At 37.5% G+C, this 22,270-nt stretch overlaps 1 protein-coding gene across 1 annotated transcript in view; it reads right to left on the bottom strand.

The window, feature by feature from the left end:
• The window catches only part of RAPGEF5 (Rap guanine nucleotide exchange factor 5), a 178,221-nt gene that overhangs the window by 81,842 nt on the left and 74,109 nt on the right, over window positions 1-22,270 (bottom strand). The window contains exons 8-9 of the mRNA XM_075212192.1: window positions 21,904-21,952; window positions 10,993-11,066 (exon numbers count right to left, since the gene is read on the bottom strand). Of these exons, the coding sequence (XP_075068293.1) occupies window positions 10,993-11,066; window positions 21,904-21,952 (123 nt within the window). The remainder of the gene's footprint in view (window positions 1-10,992; window positions 11,067-21,903; window positions 21,953-22,270) is intronic.

Genomic DNA, 22,270 nt, shown 5'->3' with positions numbered 1-22,270 from the left:
CTGCCCTTACAAATTTTAAGCTGGTGAAGACGAGTAGAATCACAAATGGCAGGTATCATTTGAAGATCTACTAGAATATCACCTCAATTCAGCTGCTGGACCCAGAGAATTACTGTTGCCATGTCATTGTTTTTTTAGAACATCACTGGTAAAATAACATTTTTTTTTTAAATTGATGGAAAGAACAAGAACTTAAAAAAAAAAAAAAAAAAAGAGATGGAATAATGAATTCCGGATTAGAAAAATAAAACCTTCAGTAGATACTAATGACTTCATTGTGCCTCTTAACATTTATGTTCATATTACACAGAGTATGAGCTACATTTGTTTTGCAGAACAAACTAGATACAGTTGTTGATGAATGTGGAGCATGTAGTCCAAAGGACATGACAGATCATGTTATATATAATATATCTGGCAAATGCAATTTAACATTATGGTAGGAACACAAGCTTAAGGATGGTTTAAACAGATGACCCGATGTATCACACAAAAACTGATTAAATGCTACGGAGAGATTAAGTGACAACCAGTCAGGTCAGATCATGTTACTTTATCATGTTATGTCACACATGTATTGATTGATTGCTCCAGCAATTTCTATGCAGCGAGCAATGAAATATCCATTGACTCAACTACCTGCAGACTATATTTATATTAAATGCTAAGAAATACTACAGTTTTAATACCACTGAATGCAGGCATATAACATACCTCCCATCATTTACCCAGGCAAAATTAGGATAAAATAAACCCCACCCCAAATCCATGCAAAGGTAAAAAAAACCTGCCCAATCATGCTCATTTTCTAGAGAGCCCCACCCTTTCATGGCCCACAAATCAGGGCAGTTGGGAGGTATAAAAATAACATAACCAGCTTCCTCTCTGTATGCCAATTGTTCCATATTTGGTCCATGGTTTAAAAGATTTGTCTCTGGACCTTTTTTTCCTGAAAATGTCCCTACTTTCAATACTGACAAATATAAGAGAATTCCATTTTTCCTGCAAGGTAGATGTACTTCTTACCATTTACCCTTATTCCCATGGTAGCAGTACACTTACAATTGCTGCCTCATAGCACTTGGGACATTAGGTTAAATTCTAACCAAGTTGCTATCCAAGTGGAGTTAAAATATTCACTTTGTGTTGGTTTCATCTAAGTGTTCAAGTTTACTCCAACAGGAAGCTGCAGCACCTATTTGTGCCTGTAGTAGAGAATTTGAACTGTAAGCTCCACTGAGTTAAGGACTGAAGTGAATGTATAAACATTCTGTGATCGCACAGCGCTGTGTAATATGTTGGAGCTATATAAATAATGACTAATATATGGAATAATGTACCCCCTACTGTAAAATACTGTATAAGGACATAAGTCACTGAGGAGTTCCGTGATCATATAAACGCTCAAGGCTGCATAAAGGGTGCTTTAATGCAGGTCATAGAATAACTTTTTGATTTATAAGGAATAATGCAACCCCTACTGTAACTTAATATGATATTAGACGTTAAATCTAACGAAGACAAAAGTGATGACATAACTCACCAATTATAAGTGATGGCATAAGATCTCACCCACTTACCTATAGATATTACTTACAGGAGACTATAAAAATCTTAGCTACACCTGGGCATTATAATAATACTTCTCTTTAAAAGTTAAGAGCAAGTAAAGCCACTATTTGACATTAACACATTACTATTTTTAATACTTCACTGACGAGAAGCGAGGTAGGAAAAAGAAGAAGGTGGACGGTACTTGATGCCAATAATTGTTGTCAAGTGGGTGGGGCAAAGCATATGATGATGGTAAATGCATCACCACGACCCTGCCCACTGTGTTCACTGAGGTGGGAGGGGCTTGATAATGCAGACAAGTAACCACTTTTTCATGAGATTTGCCTTCTCTTCCTGAAGTCTAGGAGATCACTCAGTTAGGGAGAGTAGGCCAAAATGCATTAATGTATATTAAAAGCTGTGTATTATTGAACTGAATAATAATATTCATGAAATAACTGGAGTGTTTATACTTAACTAAAGAAGTCCACCATGTTCTCCTTCACTCCTCTGCAGCAGGTGTTCATGTCAGGAGGAAGGTGCTTCTCTAACTAAACCAGGCAGACAGTGACTAACAGCTTCATAGACTTGCATTGCAGGACTGGATGACCAGTGCTGTAACCGCATCTGAAGTGCCTTTAGAATCAGCTTTCCCTCACATCCACTTAGGACACTGTCCTATAGATGTGGGAGGAGTATATAATTAAAGCTAAAATCTCACACAAAGCTTGTTTTTTTTTTTTTAAAAAGCAAGATAAGTACCTTTTAAGCATGCATGTAATTTTATTTAGCTATCCTCCTATAAATCATTGTCTCCTTTTCAAAACTTCTCTAGAGGGTAGACAAGTATGGTTACCAGTCACACACATACACTCAGCATTTCATGTGAAGGAGGGGGAGGATTTTACAGTACATTACAGTACAGTACCTGATGTCAGCTGGTCCTTTTGTGGCAGGGCTGAAATGCAGTGGAAATGTTGTTTTGGGATAAAGTTCATTTTCCTGGCAAAGAGGGACTTTGACATTAATTGCAATTTATCTGATCATTCTTCATGACATTCTGGAGTATGTGCGAATTGCCATTTTAAAAACTGAGGCAGCAGACTTTGTGAACATCAATACTTGTGTCATTCTCAAAACTTTTGGCCATGACTGTACAGTCAGAGCTCAGAGGAGTGTTCTGAAGCCTCTCTGCTCGCTACATCATGTGTCCAGGTTGCCATGGTACTTACAAAGCACTGTGGAAACGTTGCAAAACTATAAATCAGCAGCCTAACGCAAACCAAAGAAAAGTATTTAATTGACAGGCTTTCTTATAGCCTGCCATTTATTTATGCTGAAAGAAACACACCAATTTTTTTCACAGGATTACTGCTTTAACTCAAACTTTTTAACAGAACAAAAAGTTGCCTTCAATATTTTTTAGTTTAGATTTGAGTTTAGTTGTCCTTTATGAGAGGAGTATTCAAAATGCAAAAAATATACTTTAATCAAATTTATTGACAATGATGGGAATTGTAATGCTCCAACGTCCAGTAAGACAGTATTATGCATGACGTGCTTACATGTATTGGCTCAGTAAAGTTTCCCTTTAACCGATATTAAATTTTTAAATGTCATCCTATTTTTGCACACATATGGGTAATCATAAAAATATATGTAATTGCATTAGGGTGTTTTAAGACAGGCATTTGTATACAGACTTCAAATATTAGGTCTAGACTACATACTGCCAGCGGGTGATTGGCAGCGCAGTGAATTATGGATTATAGAGTTTGTGTTTATTATCTGTAACTCAACATCAAATGAGGCTTTGCTGGGAAGCGCAGAGGACAAGCAGTCCAGGCAGTGCTCTGTGTAACAAGATGGATAGTTCAGTGGATATCATTCTCCCAGGGGAAAAAAAAAACAAACGTTCCATCATAAGTGAATTATGTGCCACTGACAGTGAGGGAAATGTGAGAATTACACAGGGGATGAATGGAACTGCAAATACATGCAGCTAGGCTGCACACATAAATGAAAGCATCAAAATCAAACATTACAGACTTCAATAGTCTGTGCCACAACAAAGGGTCTTAAGTACTAGGCAGTACATGGAGCACAGCATAACTGAGGGATCATATAAACCACTGTTAAAGCACGCTAGTTAGAAGCATAGGAAAGTCTTATCCTTGCCTTATCAACAACCTGTTTAAATCAGATTAATCTGTGTTAAAACTTCCAAACATAGGGGCATATTCAATTGATAGCGAGACGGGTGAAAATCCCGCGCTCGAAAAAAAAAACTGCGCTAGTTTTTTCCTGTTCGAGCGCTCGTTTTATAAAAAAATTAATTCTCAATTTAATTGTTAACATTGCATCCGCCCCCTCGCGCTCTATTATTGGTGCTAGCGAGTTTGAAATGAGGAGTGGTTAGGCAGTCATTTTAGTATAAAAAAAAAAAAAATAGAAAATGAATGCAATCAAGAAGGGCCCCAGCACTGCAAAGGAGATTGGGCCCCCACACTGCAATCAAGAAGGGCCCCAGCACTGCACAAGAGAATGGGCCCTCACACTGCAATCAAGAAGGGCCCCAGCACTGCAAAGGAGATTGGGCCCCCACACTGCAATCAAGAAGGGCCCCAGCACTGCACAAGAGAATGGGCCCTCACACTGCAATCAAGAAGGGCCCTCACACTGCAAGCAACAATGCCACCCCCCCCCCTTGGACAGCAGATTTAAAGATCTTACAAGCAGGTACATTTTTTGCCATTTACAAACATTTCTTGAACACTGGCCAAGCATGGACATTTGTAAGGTACAAATATTTCTGGGACAGTGGGCAAGCCGGACATTTCTTCGAAGGTACAAATATTTGTTGGGACTTTGTGTAAATGAGCGTGTGTAGGTAAAGCATCAGAAAACTGAGGATTTCGTCCATGGTGAGTATTTTGTTTTTAGTAAAAATCTATAGTGTACATGAGGGTGTTTACTGTATTTCTTGGGGTTTTATTATTTTTAATAAAGATTTGTGGTTGGAATGAGGGTGTTGTTCTTTTATTTAACATTTTGCTTTGTGGAACTACAGATCACAGCCAGCCGTGGTTCTACAAGTGCAAACATGCCCTGGGTGCCATGGGTACGCTGGTGCTTGTAGTTAGACAAGTAGCAGCAAAAAAAAAATATTTTTTTTTTTCATACAAAATCCCCATTTATTACCCTACTACCCACAGCGGTAGTAGGAAGAGCCCTAGTGCTATCGGCACTGGGCTGGGTGGCCCGCTTTCATTTTTCAGCGGACCACACTCCCTAGGGAATCCAGGCCAGCGCTGAACAGTCTGTGGGTGTTTAGTCATTATGGCTGTGGGACCCAAACTGCGTCCCCCCCCCCCCCCCCCGCTATAGTGCCTATCACCCCGGTTGGTTTGCCTAGTGCTGGTTCAATGAAAATAGGGGGAACCCTACGCAAAATTTTTCAAAGATTTAAACACACACAGCAATAGCCTGCCAGCACTAGGGTTAAGACTAAGTATAGAGTGGGGAGCAAACGCTTTTGGTTTTAAAAAATAAATAAATAACATGCTACCTTTCACAATTTTGATGAGAGCTGACTGAGGTCAGGCACAACCACCCCCCCCACCCCCTAAAAAAAAAAAAAATAAAGTTTAAATACATGCACCACTAATGGATTTTTTTAAAGGGGGAACTTTTAAACTTTTTTAAATTATTACACTGTTATTTTTTTTAAAAAAAAATAGTACTTTTCAGTTTTCAGGTTATTTTAATGAACTTTTACACCTATTTTTTCAGTTTAATTTAGATTTTTCTTAACTTCAATTTTTTTTTTTTGCTTTGAGCAGATCAAGGAGGTGCGAGATGAAACAGCAGATTTGCCTGTTTCACCCACAGCGTTAAAAAACAATTGAATAGCTTTTTCCGCTGAGGGTTCGCATCCAGCCTATACTTTAACATTGACAAACGTTTGGAGCGCGATAAGACCGTTTCGGTAAAAAAAAAAAAAAAAAAAAAAAGAAAGATTAGAATTACGGGAGAAGTTTCCGCGCTCGAAAATAAGAAAAAAAGACTTGACTCGCTCGAAATTACAAACTCGCTAACAATTGAATACCCCCCATAATGTGCTATGTATAAGTGTTCCTAAAATACTCCATTATATTTTATGAAGAGCTAACACTTCTGAAAGTTGAAAGTAACGTTGAGATGGATAGGAAGTAAAGCCTGTACATTTCACATTCCATCATGAATTCATGTTACAACTCATATAGCATCTGTATGCATAAATTTAAAATAAGTAAGTAATAAATCCTCGAAATGGAGATATATTCCATTAGCTAATATGTATATTGAGTGTATAGCACTGAAGAGTGCAGCATAAGGTTGCCACTACAACTAAAAGGGGGTTTCCACGTTAAAAATCAATTTGATCAAATCCCTTCCTACTAATAGCGCTCTGGTTGGAGTTCCTCCCCTGTGTCCATACCATTTGCTTTATTTTTGTTGCAGGGTCTTGGCCAAGACCTCTGCCACTCTAATCAGCGTCTCATTCTGTAACAGGGGAGATCTGATGCCACAGGTATAAAGCATTCAATTAGAGCCATTGTGTCAGATCATCTCTAGTACAGAGATCGTGCGTGACAAGTGATTGGCAGAGGCCCCACCTATATGTGAATGTGTCCCACCAAGTACCATCATTATCAAACAATTTAGTAAAACAGATTTTTAAAGGAGAAACCCCCCTCCCACCCCCACTAGTGCCTCATATAGAACAATACCATCATTATAACGAGAAATAATGTTTATACTCCGGGCCGGTGCTGGAATCTCCAGCACCCCCCTCCCTTTGGGGCTTCAATGCGGGTCCGCCATTCCCCCATACCACTGCTCCTACTCTGTTCAGAGCGGGGACTAGAATGTTAAGGGGGCAGATGCCTGCGCCGTAAAGAATATTTTTCGCAGCTCAGGCGGGCTGACAGGAGAGCTGGCAAGTGTGGCTTTCCCCTGTCACGCTTAATGCATTCCGTTGGCCCATGTTACACTTTCAAAAAATACATGGTTTCTTTAAATATTATGTATGTACATGCAAATAAAATATTGCAATACATCACAATGAGTAAAAAATGTGAGTGTACAGAGTCACAAGTGTACAAAATGCGTTTACTGCTTTACTAATTTTCCCCAAATATGCACTGGTCTCTAGACTCAATAAATGATCCACAAATCTGCATGGTCACTCAGTCATCATTATGTCTAGACAATATTACTCTACTAAGTTAATGCAAAGTCTCACAGTCATTGATTAATCTCCCTCCCTTTAGCTCTCAGCTGGATTCATCTCCGGATTAGTATGTAGACATGAGGAACCATAACGATGGCTATTTTCAAGGAAATCAAGATCTTTACATTAGCTAGTAATGTGAAGAACATTCTTTAGCTGAGGGTAGATATGGTTTTTAAGTCCATATAAATAGGGTCAACGCATCTTATAGTATTTCATTTACACCTCCCAGATGTCCCCAGTTTTTAAGTGGCTGGGAGAGAACATCTTGTAGCTGAGCAGAATATCTTAATTTCAACATCAGTACAGAGTATTTCAGGAGGCAAGTATGCTGCTCTTGTGGGAGGCAACAATCTACGCTCATGTGATTGTGTAATTGTTGACAGAGCTGCATGTGACACGAGTCATGTCATGATGTCAGAATGAAAAAGATGTAAGGAATAATTCACAAACTTAAACTTGAAGCTCCTGTCTAATGCTTATTATGTGAGACATACATTTATGTGATAAAACTACATTTTATTTTAATGCAAATGTGGCGCTGGCAACCCGAGTGCTTTGGATGCCTCCACTGCAGACAGCGAACTACATATCTCAACATGTAATGAGGGGGAGCTTGTGTTACGATTATCAGGGGATTTCTATCAGTCAGTGTTAGCAGTGGCCTTCCCAAGGCATGGAGTCTAACGAACCCCCTGTCTTCACAAAGAACCGCTTTGGATTTTGAGGAGCGGGGTGTAAATTGTATTCTGCATTGGTGTTAAATTGGGAGGAAAGACGGACAAGGGAGCATGTTTTATCAAATTACCTATGAAAGAGAAGAAGAGGTAATCTGTATTTGAACTGCCTATTAACAAATAATGTATGATTGTATACATTTGTCTAATACTTAATTGTATTTGTGTGGTATGCTTTAGCAAAGTTAAAGTAACGGTGATAGAGTTTAGTGTATGTTACTAGTGATAGTTATTCTGTTTAGAGGGATATTACAAGACAGTCATTAGAAGGGATAGAGGTACCTCTTAGTGGTATAAAACTAGTGAGGCCTGTGTAAATTGTGTAATGAATATTAGTTCGTATTGTTCTCAAGTTACCCTTATTTAGGGCTGGGGGACGGTGTTATCTTGATTAGCACTTTCCAAAGGTGGGCGCTCTTCTGTGAGTCTATGTGTAGCTAGAAAACCTTATGGAAATTCCCCAGTCTAAATAGAAAAGTGTGTTGAAACAGCTTTTTTAATGTATATTGGATGGCTAAACATTGGATGAATTTCAGTCTGAGATAAGCCATTGCACCTTTTATCTCAGATCCCTGCTGTTAAATATTAATATAAACACGCTAATACGCACTTAGAAAATCAATTTACTCCAAAACTTGACTTAAAGGCCTTATTACACCTTTCTGATCAACAGATCCCCGATGAAGTTGGGGACAATACACTTTTGTGGACCACTCAAAGAATATGGTGCATTTTACGTCATAAACATGGTATCAATGCACAGAACTCGTTACATTTACCTTTAATACACAATCCAAACTTTCATAGGGGGGCGGCAAGTTATCCATTCACAATATGGCGAGCGACAAGGATTACTACGATTTACAAACTGGTTAATAAGTGAGAAGAGAGACCCATTACATTTCTAGAAGCATCAAATAAATATGAAGTTGTGCGAGCCTAACCAATGGCGTTTTTGCAGGCTCAACATTATATTAAAGGGGTCCTTCGAACATTTTCAGATGTGGATTGGGACAACCCCCTAGACCCTATACTTTTCTTGCCTACTCCTAAATGCCAGGCTATTACCATTCATTATGGAATGATGAGGGAGAGATGTGATAGATTACTTTACCACACATTCAGGTATATCGCAGTGGTCGACACATTTCCTTGATCTAACCGCAAAAATATTACTTAATACTTTGTTCAAGTCATGTAAACTGATATCAGCTAATACGTATACTGAGATGTTCTTAAATATTTATCACAGTACATACTTGACCCCCCAGGAGCGCTTTAGAATGGGTCTCTTGCAATCCAGCAATTGCCTTCGGTGTCATTCTGTTGATGCAGATCTATGTCATTGTATGTGGGGATGTCCCATGATACAACCATTTTGGCTTCAAGTAAAATGCTATGCGGAAAATTCTCTGCTAAACTATGTTCCACTAACGTCTGAGTGGGCCATACTGGGAATTCTTCCGGCTAACTAAAAGAAGTCAAAAGGATGTAGGCGTTCATTATTAGTTATCAGTGCTGCTACGCGCAAGTCTATCCTACACCTATGGCTGGATACTGGATCCTCCAATCTCCCTGTTCAAAGAAAAACTTAACTTTATATTTAGAATGGATTTTGATGAGGCACTAATTGATAAAGAAAATCAAGTTGAAACGTTCTTTGACATGTGGGAAAGCTATATTAATACAGTTCCTGTTGCTACCAAACTTAAAATAAGAGAATGTCTCCAAAACACAGCTTGATATGAACTCCGAAATGTGCCTAGAGATCCTCCTATTATTATATAAATTATTACGTGGTAAGTGCAACAAATCATTACACTTTTGGGTTATGATGTGAGACAAGAGCGGAGGGCTAACATGGGTCCCGTGTGGTTTAGGACTGTATAGGATTTCTATTGTATTTGATATGGCTGTATAACATGATGTTTACGATGCTGTCAATATAGCTTTGATTGTATTGAAGACATACACATTTTCATGCACTGTTGTATGTATTTAAATGTATATTGTCACAAGTGATAGCAATAAAAAAAATTGAAATATATATATTAAAAAAATAATAATAATAATATAGAATGACTTTATTGAACACAGTCATGTGACATGAACAAGACAGATGTACACCTTGAAATATCCACAGAAGAAATAAACTGGACATGCTCACAAGCACTTTACTCTTTGGCGTGGTCAAATCCCATCCCAATTGCCCACTTCAGGCCAGACTACCCCCTTGGCTAAATAGATACTTCTGCTCAAACACCCCTCAGTGTTGGAGTAGATTTCAAGTCTTTATTTGAATTTATGGCCAGGGTGAGACAGGCTTTGAGTCTATAAAAACAGTTGTCAGAATTATTAACAGCGGTTGGGATAGAAACAGTGGCAGATTGAGGCATTCCAATACAACTCAGCCTATTTCCTGTGTTTACACTGTTTGCCTTGACAACCCTTAACTTCCCTGACACACTGATTGGCACAGTGAGGGCTGGACTGACTGACTTATTGGGACTGGTTCCAGGTGGCTTTATAAGGCTATCAGCAGTACACTCATTCTCTGTTATAGCATTGGCTTGCTTAGACAATATACTCTGTATCTGTTTTGTTGTTTGTCTGTTGGGATTGTTGACCAGCTTGTTTACTGACCATTCCTGTCTGCCACCTGTACAACCTCTTTACCGATTATCCTTACCTGACCACAGATTTGGACCCCAACTATTCTGTTTGCTGTATACTTCTACTTTGGATGGGATTGTACTTGACGATTCTGCCTTCTGTATTCAGTTACCATTTCATAAATATAAACCTATATTATTGCACATTGAGGAAATTGAGTACCGGTGCGCATATATAGATATACAGAAATATGGGCTACTGTAGGTGAAGACTAGACCTTCAGTTCTATAGGTTTATTAAATAACTGGTGGGATACATTACAAAGCATATATGCTGCTGCTCTCTCTCTCGCTTCTAAATGGCAATCTGAATATGGTTTACAGCTCCTGTTGGATTGGTTCAAGATCATGCCTAAGATAGGATCTGCTAAGTCTCTGTAGATTATGCTTCTTTTAGGGCCTGCCAAAAGCAGGAGGACATTGGGCATGCAGTCTGACTCAGTGAACGTGACAGTGCTCCAGAAAACAGTAACTATAGCCTCTATAGTACAATAGTCCAGTAGGTTCTCTGTGTGGTGAACCCTCTGGCTTTTACAGTGTGATTTGTAAATAAAATAACGGTACATTTGTATCTTTCCAGTTGCTTTTGCCCAAGTGATTCTGAACTCATGAAAGTACCAGGTCCATTCACCTAGCGCATAAGACGACTGCTGGCGGACCAACAAGGACAGAGCTACACATAAGTCCGGTATTCTCACATACAGTTACTATACATTTAACAGATTTCAGATTTAGTAACGATTATGAAAATTACCTCCGTGTCCGATGTATGCTCGGAATGTGTCGAAGTGGATTCTTCTGGGCAGTTGAACTCCTCTTCATCACTGACTGTACAAGAACATGAAAAGAGAATTTCAACAATGCCGTAATAATTCAAAATGAAAGAAAAAAGTGTGCCGTTAACAAGGACTTTTATAATTGCATTTAAGCTGCATTAAATAAATAAGCTACAATTTTACAGTTTCAAATTTTGTGGATGCTTACACCTATACCCATTACTAAATAGCCATCAAGCCAACCAGTCAATGGATGTTACGTAGATAAACAACTATATTCACAATTATCCTTACAATTCCTTGCTTGTGTATCACACGATGTTTTCAAAACACAATATATTGTCTTATGAAATTCTTCAAAGGTCTTACCCACAATTGTGACTCTTTCCCAAATAATCTTCAAATGCAAAATCTGATTTTCCTTTCCGAAAATCAGCCTCCTTCCATCCACAGAAGACTTATTGTGCAATTAAAATATCAATGGCATGGTAGATATTGGTACAAATGTAATGTTCAAATATTGTAAAAACAATATATGCTTCCTAATGAGAAAATCACTACTTTATGTTTTAAAATCAAATCAAAATTCTGGATAAATAATGCTTTATCCAAAACATCGCCAAACATTTGCCTTTACCTATTGGTTTGCATTCTATTTAGCTGCATTATGCCAAACGGTTAGTGTCCATAGTAAATATTTTCCGGTCTGTGATGTGTGTCTCTCCAGCTTTTGAAACGTGCATGGACATGAGTTGTAGAGCTCTATTAGTGTAAAGAATTAAACTCCGCTGAATGCAACAAAAGTATGCAAAAAGCTCAAAGTCACTTATGTGCTGAGTAGAACTCAAATGTTTTAATTTAATGGATTCCTGCTTCCATCTCACTTCCCTCGACATAACAACTGTGATGTTTATCGAGGCACAAATGTTTGCTATACCTCTATTACACCAGTTCCATACATGTTGTATATTTTTAGACTCATTTATTAAGTATTTTGAAAATCAGGCCGCCACTCTACAGAGGTTAAGAAAAAGAAATTACACTAAATACTTTCTCTCAGCGACCATGCTACATCGGCAACATTCAGTCCTAGAAGAGAATACAAAATACAGATGGAAAAATATTTCCAAATACTGTATTTTCCTGGGAAATTTCCTTGTAATCCAACATAGGCATAAAGTCTGTAGTCTTTGGAGAACAGCCAAACACAATGTCCTTAAGTCTATGCCGACACAATCTGTATAGTCTTTATTCCTCTCAGCCTAGAAGAAAACTAGAATCCCCATATATTTTACATCAGAGACAGTTCTTCCTGATGTATACAGTGCTCCCTCGTTATAACACCTCATTATACCTTTAACACACATAAGGCTAGGTACACACTGCAGAATTTTCTGACCAATGTGTTATCTACGATTGTACTAACAACTGAAAATAAATATGTCACAATCCGCATGCTGATTCATGCATACAGACGTTTTAAAACTTTTACCCTAAGATCTGTGCTCTTCACCTGTCATAACCGTCGGCTGAAAAGATCACGACTCTGTAAACTCTATGTGATTTAACCAGCCTGGAGAATTTAGAGAGCATGCCTGTGTTAAGATGCGATTGAACAGCCATGGCAACCATCCAATCTAGGGGTAATGCATTAAACTGCTGATTTTGCAAGTTGCCGATATTCGGCATCTTTGCAGGGGAAATTTAAAATGACAATGTCTTTAGAGGTAAGTTTTGCCTTTAGAAAAACATTAAGTTTAAAATTAGATTTATTTACGCAAATCTGGTATCTACACAACTTACAATCCCCTGGAAACGAACAGTGGAAGCTTGGCAAAAAGATATCAGTATAAATGATCCAATTACTTTAACTTGCCACTTTGAGTCCATTTGGAAATCACTATCTACTGCCCGTCTCCAGGAAGTACACTTAAAGGTGATCCATAGAGCATATATTCCACAGACAAGATGATGTTTTATGGTTGAAGGGGAGACAGGTCTCTATCCAAAATGCAAATCTCAAAGAGCGGACTGGTTACATCATTTCTGGGGCTGCAGGAAGGTTAAGAAATATTGGTATAAGTTTGTTAACTTTATTAATTTGGCTTTTAAGATAGGGGTTATATTAGCCGCAGAACCTCTTTTGTTGGCTGATTTCAGTAGTTGGAAAGATTTTTTACCGTCCTCTGATGTTTTAGCTGCTCTGAAGGTAATAGTTATGATAACAAAGAAGCTGATTTTTGCGATATTGGATATCACCAGTAGGAATGCTCAAAATTGAAAATTTTAAATATTGTATATTTTACAGGAGAGCCACTCTCTCAGATATAGAAAAAGGTGGGTTGAGGTTCCAGAAAAAATGGGGCGTATATATTGAATGGCTGGAGCCCTCGGTTCAACAAAACATTTTTAAACTATTTGAATATACTACCTGGTATTTACTTAGACTGGTTGAAACCCAAAAACCTAAAATTCTGGAATCTAAAATTGAAATTTAAATTTAATTTGTTTGACTTTTGAAATGGCAGGAGGATAATCCCTTAAGCCAATAATTTGACCCTCCTGAACCCCCTAAGGACACAGTTTATTGATAAAGGTTTGATCTATATCCTTTATTTTATTTTTATTAACTAAAATACAACTACTCTCCTCCCTCCCCCTTCATCCCTTCCCATGTTTCTATGTTTTGTTAAATTTGTGTTTTTTTCAGCTTTGTTCTTCAGCAGATAATGGTCCTTATCAGTTATATGCATAGATGAATACGTATAAGGATATTTACAATGCTTCCATATAATCATAACAGTACAATTACTTGGTCTATGTTTAATGTTGAAACCTGATGCCAAATTGTTCTGAAAACCCTAACTGTATTTGAACTCATCAGAATATGTAACTGATTTCTCATACAATGTACTTGTCAATTGTTTGTTCAAAAATTTAAGAAAAACTAATAAAAAAAAAGCTAAGTTTTCCCTTTAAACATTGCAGTTTTAAATTTCCTCTGCAGTGTCACCGAATATCAACGAATTGCAAAATCCGCAGTTTAATACATCTACCCCCTTATGTTTTTATTTTAAGATAAGATGGGTTAATGTATTACAGCAATCATGTCGTCACAGACTGTACCACTTTCCCTGTCACCTACTTGTAACTCATAAGGGATGAAATGCCCCAAACACTATATTATAAGGATATTAGAAATGCAGACATTTGATGACCAAGTCAATAACCAGAAAACCTACAGTGAAATAGGCCTCACACAAGGCATTGCTGCAAACACCCCAAGTATGAGGGCAAAATGAAAGTTCCTTAATCGTAAGCCATGAAATCTAATTTGTGTGTATTTAGCTATCCATAATACTTTGTGTGACCTATTTGATCCAAGGTTCTAGAATAACCCTATAGCACATCCATTTCAAATGCTTTTGCGATTTCATACAAGATATTAATTCAACACACACAAAGGGCTGGTTATTTTAATCATTGCATGACACACAGGATGTTAAGGGAATTGCATATTTTAAGACAAGGTAAAATGACTATTAATGATGCTGCTCCAGTACCTCTATGTTAATCTCAAAACCAGCTTCTACTTCCTGTGCAGTCTACAGAGAGAGCTCAGTCGCATTTGCCTCACTGCACCCTATAATTAGTTTGTTATAATATCTTTTCCTTTTATGAATGTCAGGCTCCTTTACTGGAGAATAACTTGGTTGCCAGATGTCTGTAGAAAGATATGGCTCAATCCCAAAGAAATAAAACAGACTTTGAGTAGAAGAATACCTACCGTCTGATGGTCTCAAAGGAGGTAGATACCAATTATCACAGTGGGTGTATAATATTAAGAAGAGGATGACTAATTATCACATCAGCTTGAAAAAAATCAAGCTATTGTTTAATATAATCTAATATGATGTTAGAATCATTATTAGAAACCATCTTTTGGGATAAGATGCGTTCTATACATATTAAAAATATTGAATTAGCCCATTTGCCTTTACCTAGATGTAGGAACCATAATCACAATCAATGAGGACAGTTATTAAATTAGAAATGCAGGTTATTGTTGTGCACTCCAACAACCACCCTAGATGCTCAAGATTTACAAATCAGATGTATACATTTTATTTTATATAGAAGTGACCGACATGGCATTATTCCAGGATCAGATTCACAACAGCCTTACGTGTCCTGCTGATAGTGCTTACATTGGCTATATGATGACCTAGCCCTTCCCGCTTTAAGCTGGACATACACAAGTATGCAGAGCTGAAATACTCTGTTCTGCCGATTGCCCTGATTGGGTTGTCATAGCTGTGCCCATTACATCTCTGAGTTTTCCATGTGTTCATGGTTTTGCATAAAGGCAATAGATGCTTTGAGTATATTCAAAGCTGGAAATTAATATCTGCTACATTTACTAAAATATACAGAAACATTTTTTTAAATAAATAATAATAATAATAATAATAAAAAACACAGCCACCAGACAAAGAAAATGTTGCAAATGTTTCTGCAGTAAGGCATACAGCAGCCCAGATAACCCACTCTTCTTGCTACATACTTTATGGTTATGAAGATACAGGACAGCAGATGCCGTGTTTGCTATAATAGGTAACAATCCATCATTTTCTACCAATGTCTCCACGTACAATGTATCTACTGTAGCTATTTCTGTTTTACGAAAATGTGCTGTAGAGTCTCTCATTAATTCAGGAATACTCCATGAGCCTTTGGGAAAAGGCAGCCCAGATAACAAGTGCTAAAAGGCATGTTTTGCTAAGTAAATCAGTTAAATTACAAAAAAGGAAACTAATTAGTGCTATGGATATTCAGATATGCCAAAAATAAATGGGGATTTCTTTCAATACCGTAACTCCATGCAAAAGCACCATACCCCCCCTCCCCTCCCCTCCTCCTCTTCTTTTATAAAAACACAGGATCTTATTAACAATAACTGGAGGTATCTCCCGGCTGAGCATGTTATCGCCCTGATTTTTTAATTTGGAAATGCTAGAGAGATTAAAAACCAATTAGCCTAAGTTTCTACAACCTTATACATAGAGAACCACAATATATCAAAAACCCATTATGCAAATGTTATTAACTTTACTTTGACTTTAGTGCAGTTATAAATATGCATATAAATATATGTAGAATGGCCTAGATTATAAACAAACAGCTGTATTTATGCATCAATATCTTGGGGATTGTCTATCTGCTGGGAAAAAAAGTAAAAGGAAGCGGGACTGAAGAAAGACACACAGAAACACTTCCTTTCATTGACAAAAGAATTACGCAGAACGCAGAGATTAAAAGAGCAGAATGCACAGACATCCAGATTGGTCACACTGTAGGAACAGAACACAGTGATTTTCTCATATTGACAATGTTATTGTATGATAGAACGATGCAGATACATCACGTCACTGATGTTTTAATGGTGGTAATTTGTCAGACAGTCCTTTTGCTTCAGAAAGTCTGCCAAAATTGCACCCCCAATGTATAAATCTGCCCTATTGTTTGTAAGGGGGAAAATACAGGTGCCAGCTATACAGGGCACAGAGAATACAAGCCTAGTGTAAAGTGACATTGATTTAATTGATCAGCCACAGCACGATATCAGACTAAAATTGCAGCGATGAACAATCAGGATATCGTGCCAGCCCTGCATACAAAACATCTGCCTCTATGCACATTACAAAAGCATACACAATCATATTAAACCAAAAAGTACATATAACAGGATGGGAACTAAAAAGTTCCAAAAAACATAAAATAAAAAAGTAAATAATTGTAACTTTGCAGTGGCTATATATATTATATATTATATATATATATATATATATATATATATATACATACATATATATATATATACATACATATATATATATATATATATACATACACACACACACACACACACATATACACTATATATATATATATATATATATATATATATATATATATATATATATATATATATATATTTACATACACAAATACATAGACACACAATATATACAGTATAACCCAAACCCTACCATAATGCTTGCCACACTAACACAAGGTGGCAGCCCTTGTCAAAGGTGCTTGAAGGGCCCCGAAATGGCCATAGGACATCATGACACACACCATAGGTACTTTTAAATACACCACTGTTTAAAGACGAGTATAACACATATACACACACACACACCCTCTAATTTATACAGTATAACCATGTCCCACCATAATATTTCCCACATGTGCACACAAAGTTTAGGATGCTTACATGATGTATTTCAGAAGTTAAGAAACAAGTACCCTTACTGTACTCAGCAAGCAGACCTTACACAAAACATACATTAGTACATTTTCCCATAATTAACATATACCGGTCATCATGCATTAACATTTTCTGATTGAATGGTGCATGAAATAACATAAGTGTTTTCCTCTGCTATGTTCTCACAATGCAGAAAGACATGGTATTGTTTAATGTAATCCTTATTTTATAACTGTAAACTAAAATAATTGCATTTTACTTTGATTTTTAAGTATTTACTCATGATTCTGTGCTTTGCATATTTTAATAATGGCCTGAGGTTAATTAGGTGGAAGCTGTATCAGCAGGAATTTCACCAATTGGGATCCACTCTCCTAAAAATTCTACAGACTTTCTAGTTTAAAACTAAAGATGACCTTTACCACTGTAGCATGTGGATAAGGAAAAAGATGTGTAAAAACGGGAATCATCCATTTCTTTTAATTTTACTTTTAGTTTAATAAAATATATTTCACATATTTTCACTGCATACTGTAATTTGTTTGTCTTAACAATTTTCACTTATCCCAGGTAAATTCTGGTGACATGTCTAGGTCATACTTGCCAACTCTCCCGGAATGTCCGGGAGACTCCCGCATTTTGGGAGAGTCTCCCGGACTCCCGGGAGAGTATGGTAATCTCCCAAATTTAGTCCAAAATGCCGCGATTCTCAGTGAATCGTGGCATTTGGCCCCCGACCCCGGTGTAAAATGCCGCGTTTGCGTCATTAAGTCACAGGGGACGGGTCCAAAATGACGCGATTTTTGGCACCCCACCCCCCTCACACGCCCACCTCCCCCGGCAGGCTCCCGGAAGACAAATCCATAAAGTTGATAAGTATGATCTAGGTCTGCATTATGACACACAAGTGTGTCCAGACACATTGGTTGAGAATCAGTATCAGGTCAATAAGCACCTTTAAGAGGTATTTATGTAGAATATTTATTATCTGTGTTACAGCTGAAATGTTCTTATGTGACTAAACTTATATCAGGAACAATTCTCCTGACTCATGTATCCGGGCAAATTCATTTAATACAACAATGGACCACTATGTTTCAAAGTTGTTTTTTTCCTTTCAGTTCTGTGCTAAGATGATCTTCATATGGTGTCATTGGGATGCATATAAATGATCCGCGATGAGAACAGAGACTTCTTTTTTTATCCTTTTTCAAAACAAAAGAAAATAAAGGGGCACAATGATCTATTTTTCTCTGTATCATTTCTTTGTTAAGATCTGCAGAGCACTTTCACGTCTATCAGTGGCATTTAAAGACAACCCCACAAATTTATGTGGTTGAGGAAGTTCTATGGTTCTACGTTTCATAGCGTTATATAGTTTACTGGCTGAAAGAATTGTATTACTGAAGACATGCAGCAAGGGGGCAGCATTACAACAAACAAGATAGAGACAAGCCATTAAAGAAGGTAAATGCATTTTTTATTGCTTTTAACTAAAAAAGTACACAAATAAAACACAGGTACTTTTACCTTTAAACTGTAGGGGGGTATTAACGCTGAAAACGAGCGCTCAAAAAATATTACCGTTTATAGGAACCTTTATCATTTTAAAAATACGGATGAGTAATATTAGGCACACCCTAAACCTTGGTGACCTAGACCTAGGTTCACCTAATGGTAGGGAGACCCCAGTCTCCTACAAATTACAGAAAGTGTAAAATCAATAATAAAAAATCAATAATAAAAAGTCCAGAAAAAGTATATATAAGTATAAAGGAAGTCCTATGTTCCAAAAGGCACAGTTATGGAATCTTCTGATCAAGTCGAATATTTCAAAATTTCTCATAGGTCATACATGTAAAAGAGAAGGAGAAAAAACATAGTGCAATCCACATATATACCAAAAATGTAGATGGAGGAGAAAAAAAAACCTTATGTACTCCGTGCAATAATAGAAAAACGGGAACACCTCACGTGATGATGGGTTAAACTTAACCCCTCAGGGTTGCGCACTCACCAAATAGTATAGTGAAACAAGCCTGTATGCAAGATGTAACTCTTCAGATTCGTCGGTCCTCTAATATATAATATCACTCGATAATACCGGACAGGTAGTGTGGTAAAACCCAAATCATACCCGAGATGTAGTTCTTCACAAATATCAATCCAATAATGTAGAGTTTCCCTCGATTAAATTGAACGTGCTCAGAAGGGCAAAAAGCGTGTCCTTTATACTTATATATACTTTTTCTGGACTTTTTATTATTGATTTTATATTTTGGTGGATTTTTAGATGATTGGCGCCTGTTTGCAAATTTGCTGTGTGTATATATATGTTTGATAGGGATTGGTGTTTCCTATATAGTTTGCTACAGGCAGCCTTTTTTGATTTGATACATTGTTTTGCGCCGTGGACTTAGTCATCTTTGATTTGTTGTTTAAATTACAAGTGTTTGTGGATACCAGTTACATTTTTTAAAGAAAGAAATGCACAAATTTCTGAGATTTTTGCCACATTCTTAACTATATCAAAGTAACTCAAAGCCAAATAAGGATTAAATATGTTTTAAACCTTCAGATGACTTTGATGTGTTGGCTTATACACATATACTCTCCCTAACTTTTACTAAATACATTGTTTTATGTATATGGCTCTTCTGCACTTTTTAGCCATGTAGTTATAGCATTAACCAGAGTTGTTTACTATTGTTGCCTTGGACAGCAGGGCCATCTTAACAACATTATGGGCCCCCGGGCAAAGTAGTGCACTGGGGCCCTACCTACACAACCACTCACCCACTGATGTACACTTAGTACGTGTACGCTGTTTTCATTAAGGTCAAGATATGTATTCACAACAGCAAGATCACATGTACAGATAACAGCTGATACTGAGGTGATTAGTCCACCTAAACTTTTCAATAAAGAGGGTTTGAAGGTTCTGAATAAATCTCCTGGAATAATATGCTGAAAACTTTGAAAGCCTATGGAGCCCCTATGCTCATGGGGCCCCCGGGCAACTGCCCAGCGTGCCCATGCGTTAAGACAGCCCTGTTGGACAGCTCTTTTGTGCACAGAATACAATTGTATCTAGTGATCAGATTTGTGTTGTATTCAATGGCAATTAAATAAATAATTGTGCCTGGTGTGCAATTTTCTCTTTGCTCCTCCTGTCACTGTTAGTACTATCCTAATATGCCACTAGCATTGTGTCAGGAGCAGATAGAAGCAGTTGTGTGAGCAGAGACAGGAGTGTACAAGAAGTGAGAGGAACAGAGGCGCAGACACAAGAGTTCATAAGCCATGACATGAAGGAACAGAGAAAGGAGTGCACACGCAGTTACAGGAGCATGAATGCAGGAGCAAGGATAGGAGTACGCACGTAGTTATAGAAGCATAAATGCAGGGAGTGTGCAAGCAGTTATAGGAGCATGAATGGAGGATCATAGAGAGGAGTGTGAAAGCAGTTATAGGAGCATGAATGCAGGACCAAGGGATAGGAGTGTGCAAGCAGATATAGGAGCATGAATGTAGGAGCAGGGAGAGCAGTATAGAAACAGACAGGCTGGCTGAGCTGGGGGGCAGAGAGAGAGGAGTGTACAAGGAGTGACAGGAGAAGAAAGGGTGGAGCAGAGTGAGGAGTATACAATGTGTGACAGGAGAGGGAATGGTGGAGCAGAGTGAGCAGTGTAATGTATGGTGATATATACTAAAGTGTTGTACTATTTGAATAAGCACTGACAGCACAGTCTTAGTTAAATTAAAGTGCAGAAGATGTTACAGGAGCAGAAATTGAGGAACAGACAATGGATTGTAAAAGCAGTGACAGGAGCAGGAACAGAGGGGCAGAAGGAAGAGGTACAAGGAGTGACAGGAGAAGGAATGATGGAGCAGAGTGAGAAGGGTAGCTTGTTGTACTATAAGAATAAGCACTGTCAGGACAGTCATATGTAAATTGAAGAGCAGAGCAGAGCAGAGATCAGGAGGGGAGGAAGAAGCCTGCACAGGGAAGGGCAGAGAAGGAACCGTTATGACCATAGTTACTATCCTGATCAGTCAGAAAAGTGGGTGGGGTGATCACATTATCAAACCCCACTCGTTGCCATTAGTTACTTACTGAGCATGGGTCGTGCTTTATTATGCAATTTGTGTAATGCCCCCACCCACCTTGTGGAAGGTGAGCACTCTGGGAGTTGTCTGGACATTCCATAAACACTTACTACGTTAATTTTAAGTACATAATCTATATGTTGGAGTAAAAAACGGGAAATGTCATCAATATATGAAGACAGCCAAATAATATTTAGCCTACGCATTTAATAGAAATTAGTGACAACACTGAGGCATGATGTTACAATTACCAAGTCTACATTCTGACAAATATTGAAATAGCTGCCTCCACTGTGTGTATGCAGTTAAAAGTATGGAAATATTTTTATAAGATTTAGGCTGGTGCTAACTAATTACCGTACTTGCTCAATGAACAAATCCTATATGGGCAGAGTTGTGAGAATAAGGATTTTTCCATTACATTATTGAAAGTGCATAGTAATATTGTATATACCAACAGACATCAAATCTGATGCTTATGTGGCATTGATTAATTACTACTTACCAGATTTTCTTGCTTTCAATGCAATAACAGCTGCCAGCTCTCGCTGCACCTATAAAATCAAAAATAAATTAATTAATTTATGAAAGGTACTTATGTGAAAAACCCAGTCAAATAAAACTGATTTCGGTAGTCAACCTTACTTTATTTGGCAAACGATAAATCTGTGTTGACATTATAATTAAAATCAAAGTGTAAGATTAATTCTGCATTAGAAAATCTCGGATTGAACAGAGAAAAATAAATTATTGACTATACCACAGTCTAGATAATGAATTCAAATAATCAATTAACAGCGTAGATAATATAATGTAGCTTGAAAATGCCGCAAAAACTGCAAACTGTAATTAAAAGCATGGCTCATAGAAAT

The sequence above is a fragment of the Mixophyes fleayi genome, chromosome 5 (assembly GCF_038048845.1).
Source record: "Mixophyes fleayi isolate aMixFle1 chromosome 5, aMixFle1.hap1, whole genome shotgun sequence".
Classification (NCBI taxonomy): domain Eukaryota; kingdom Metazoa; phylum Chordata; class Amphibia; order Anura; family Limnodynastidae; genus Mixophyes; species Mixophyes fleayi.
This window is presented reverse-complemented; position numbering and strand designations above follow the sequence as displayed.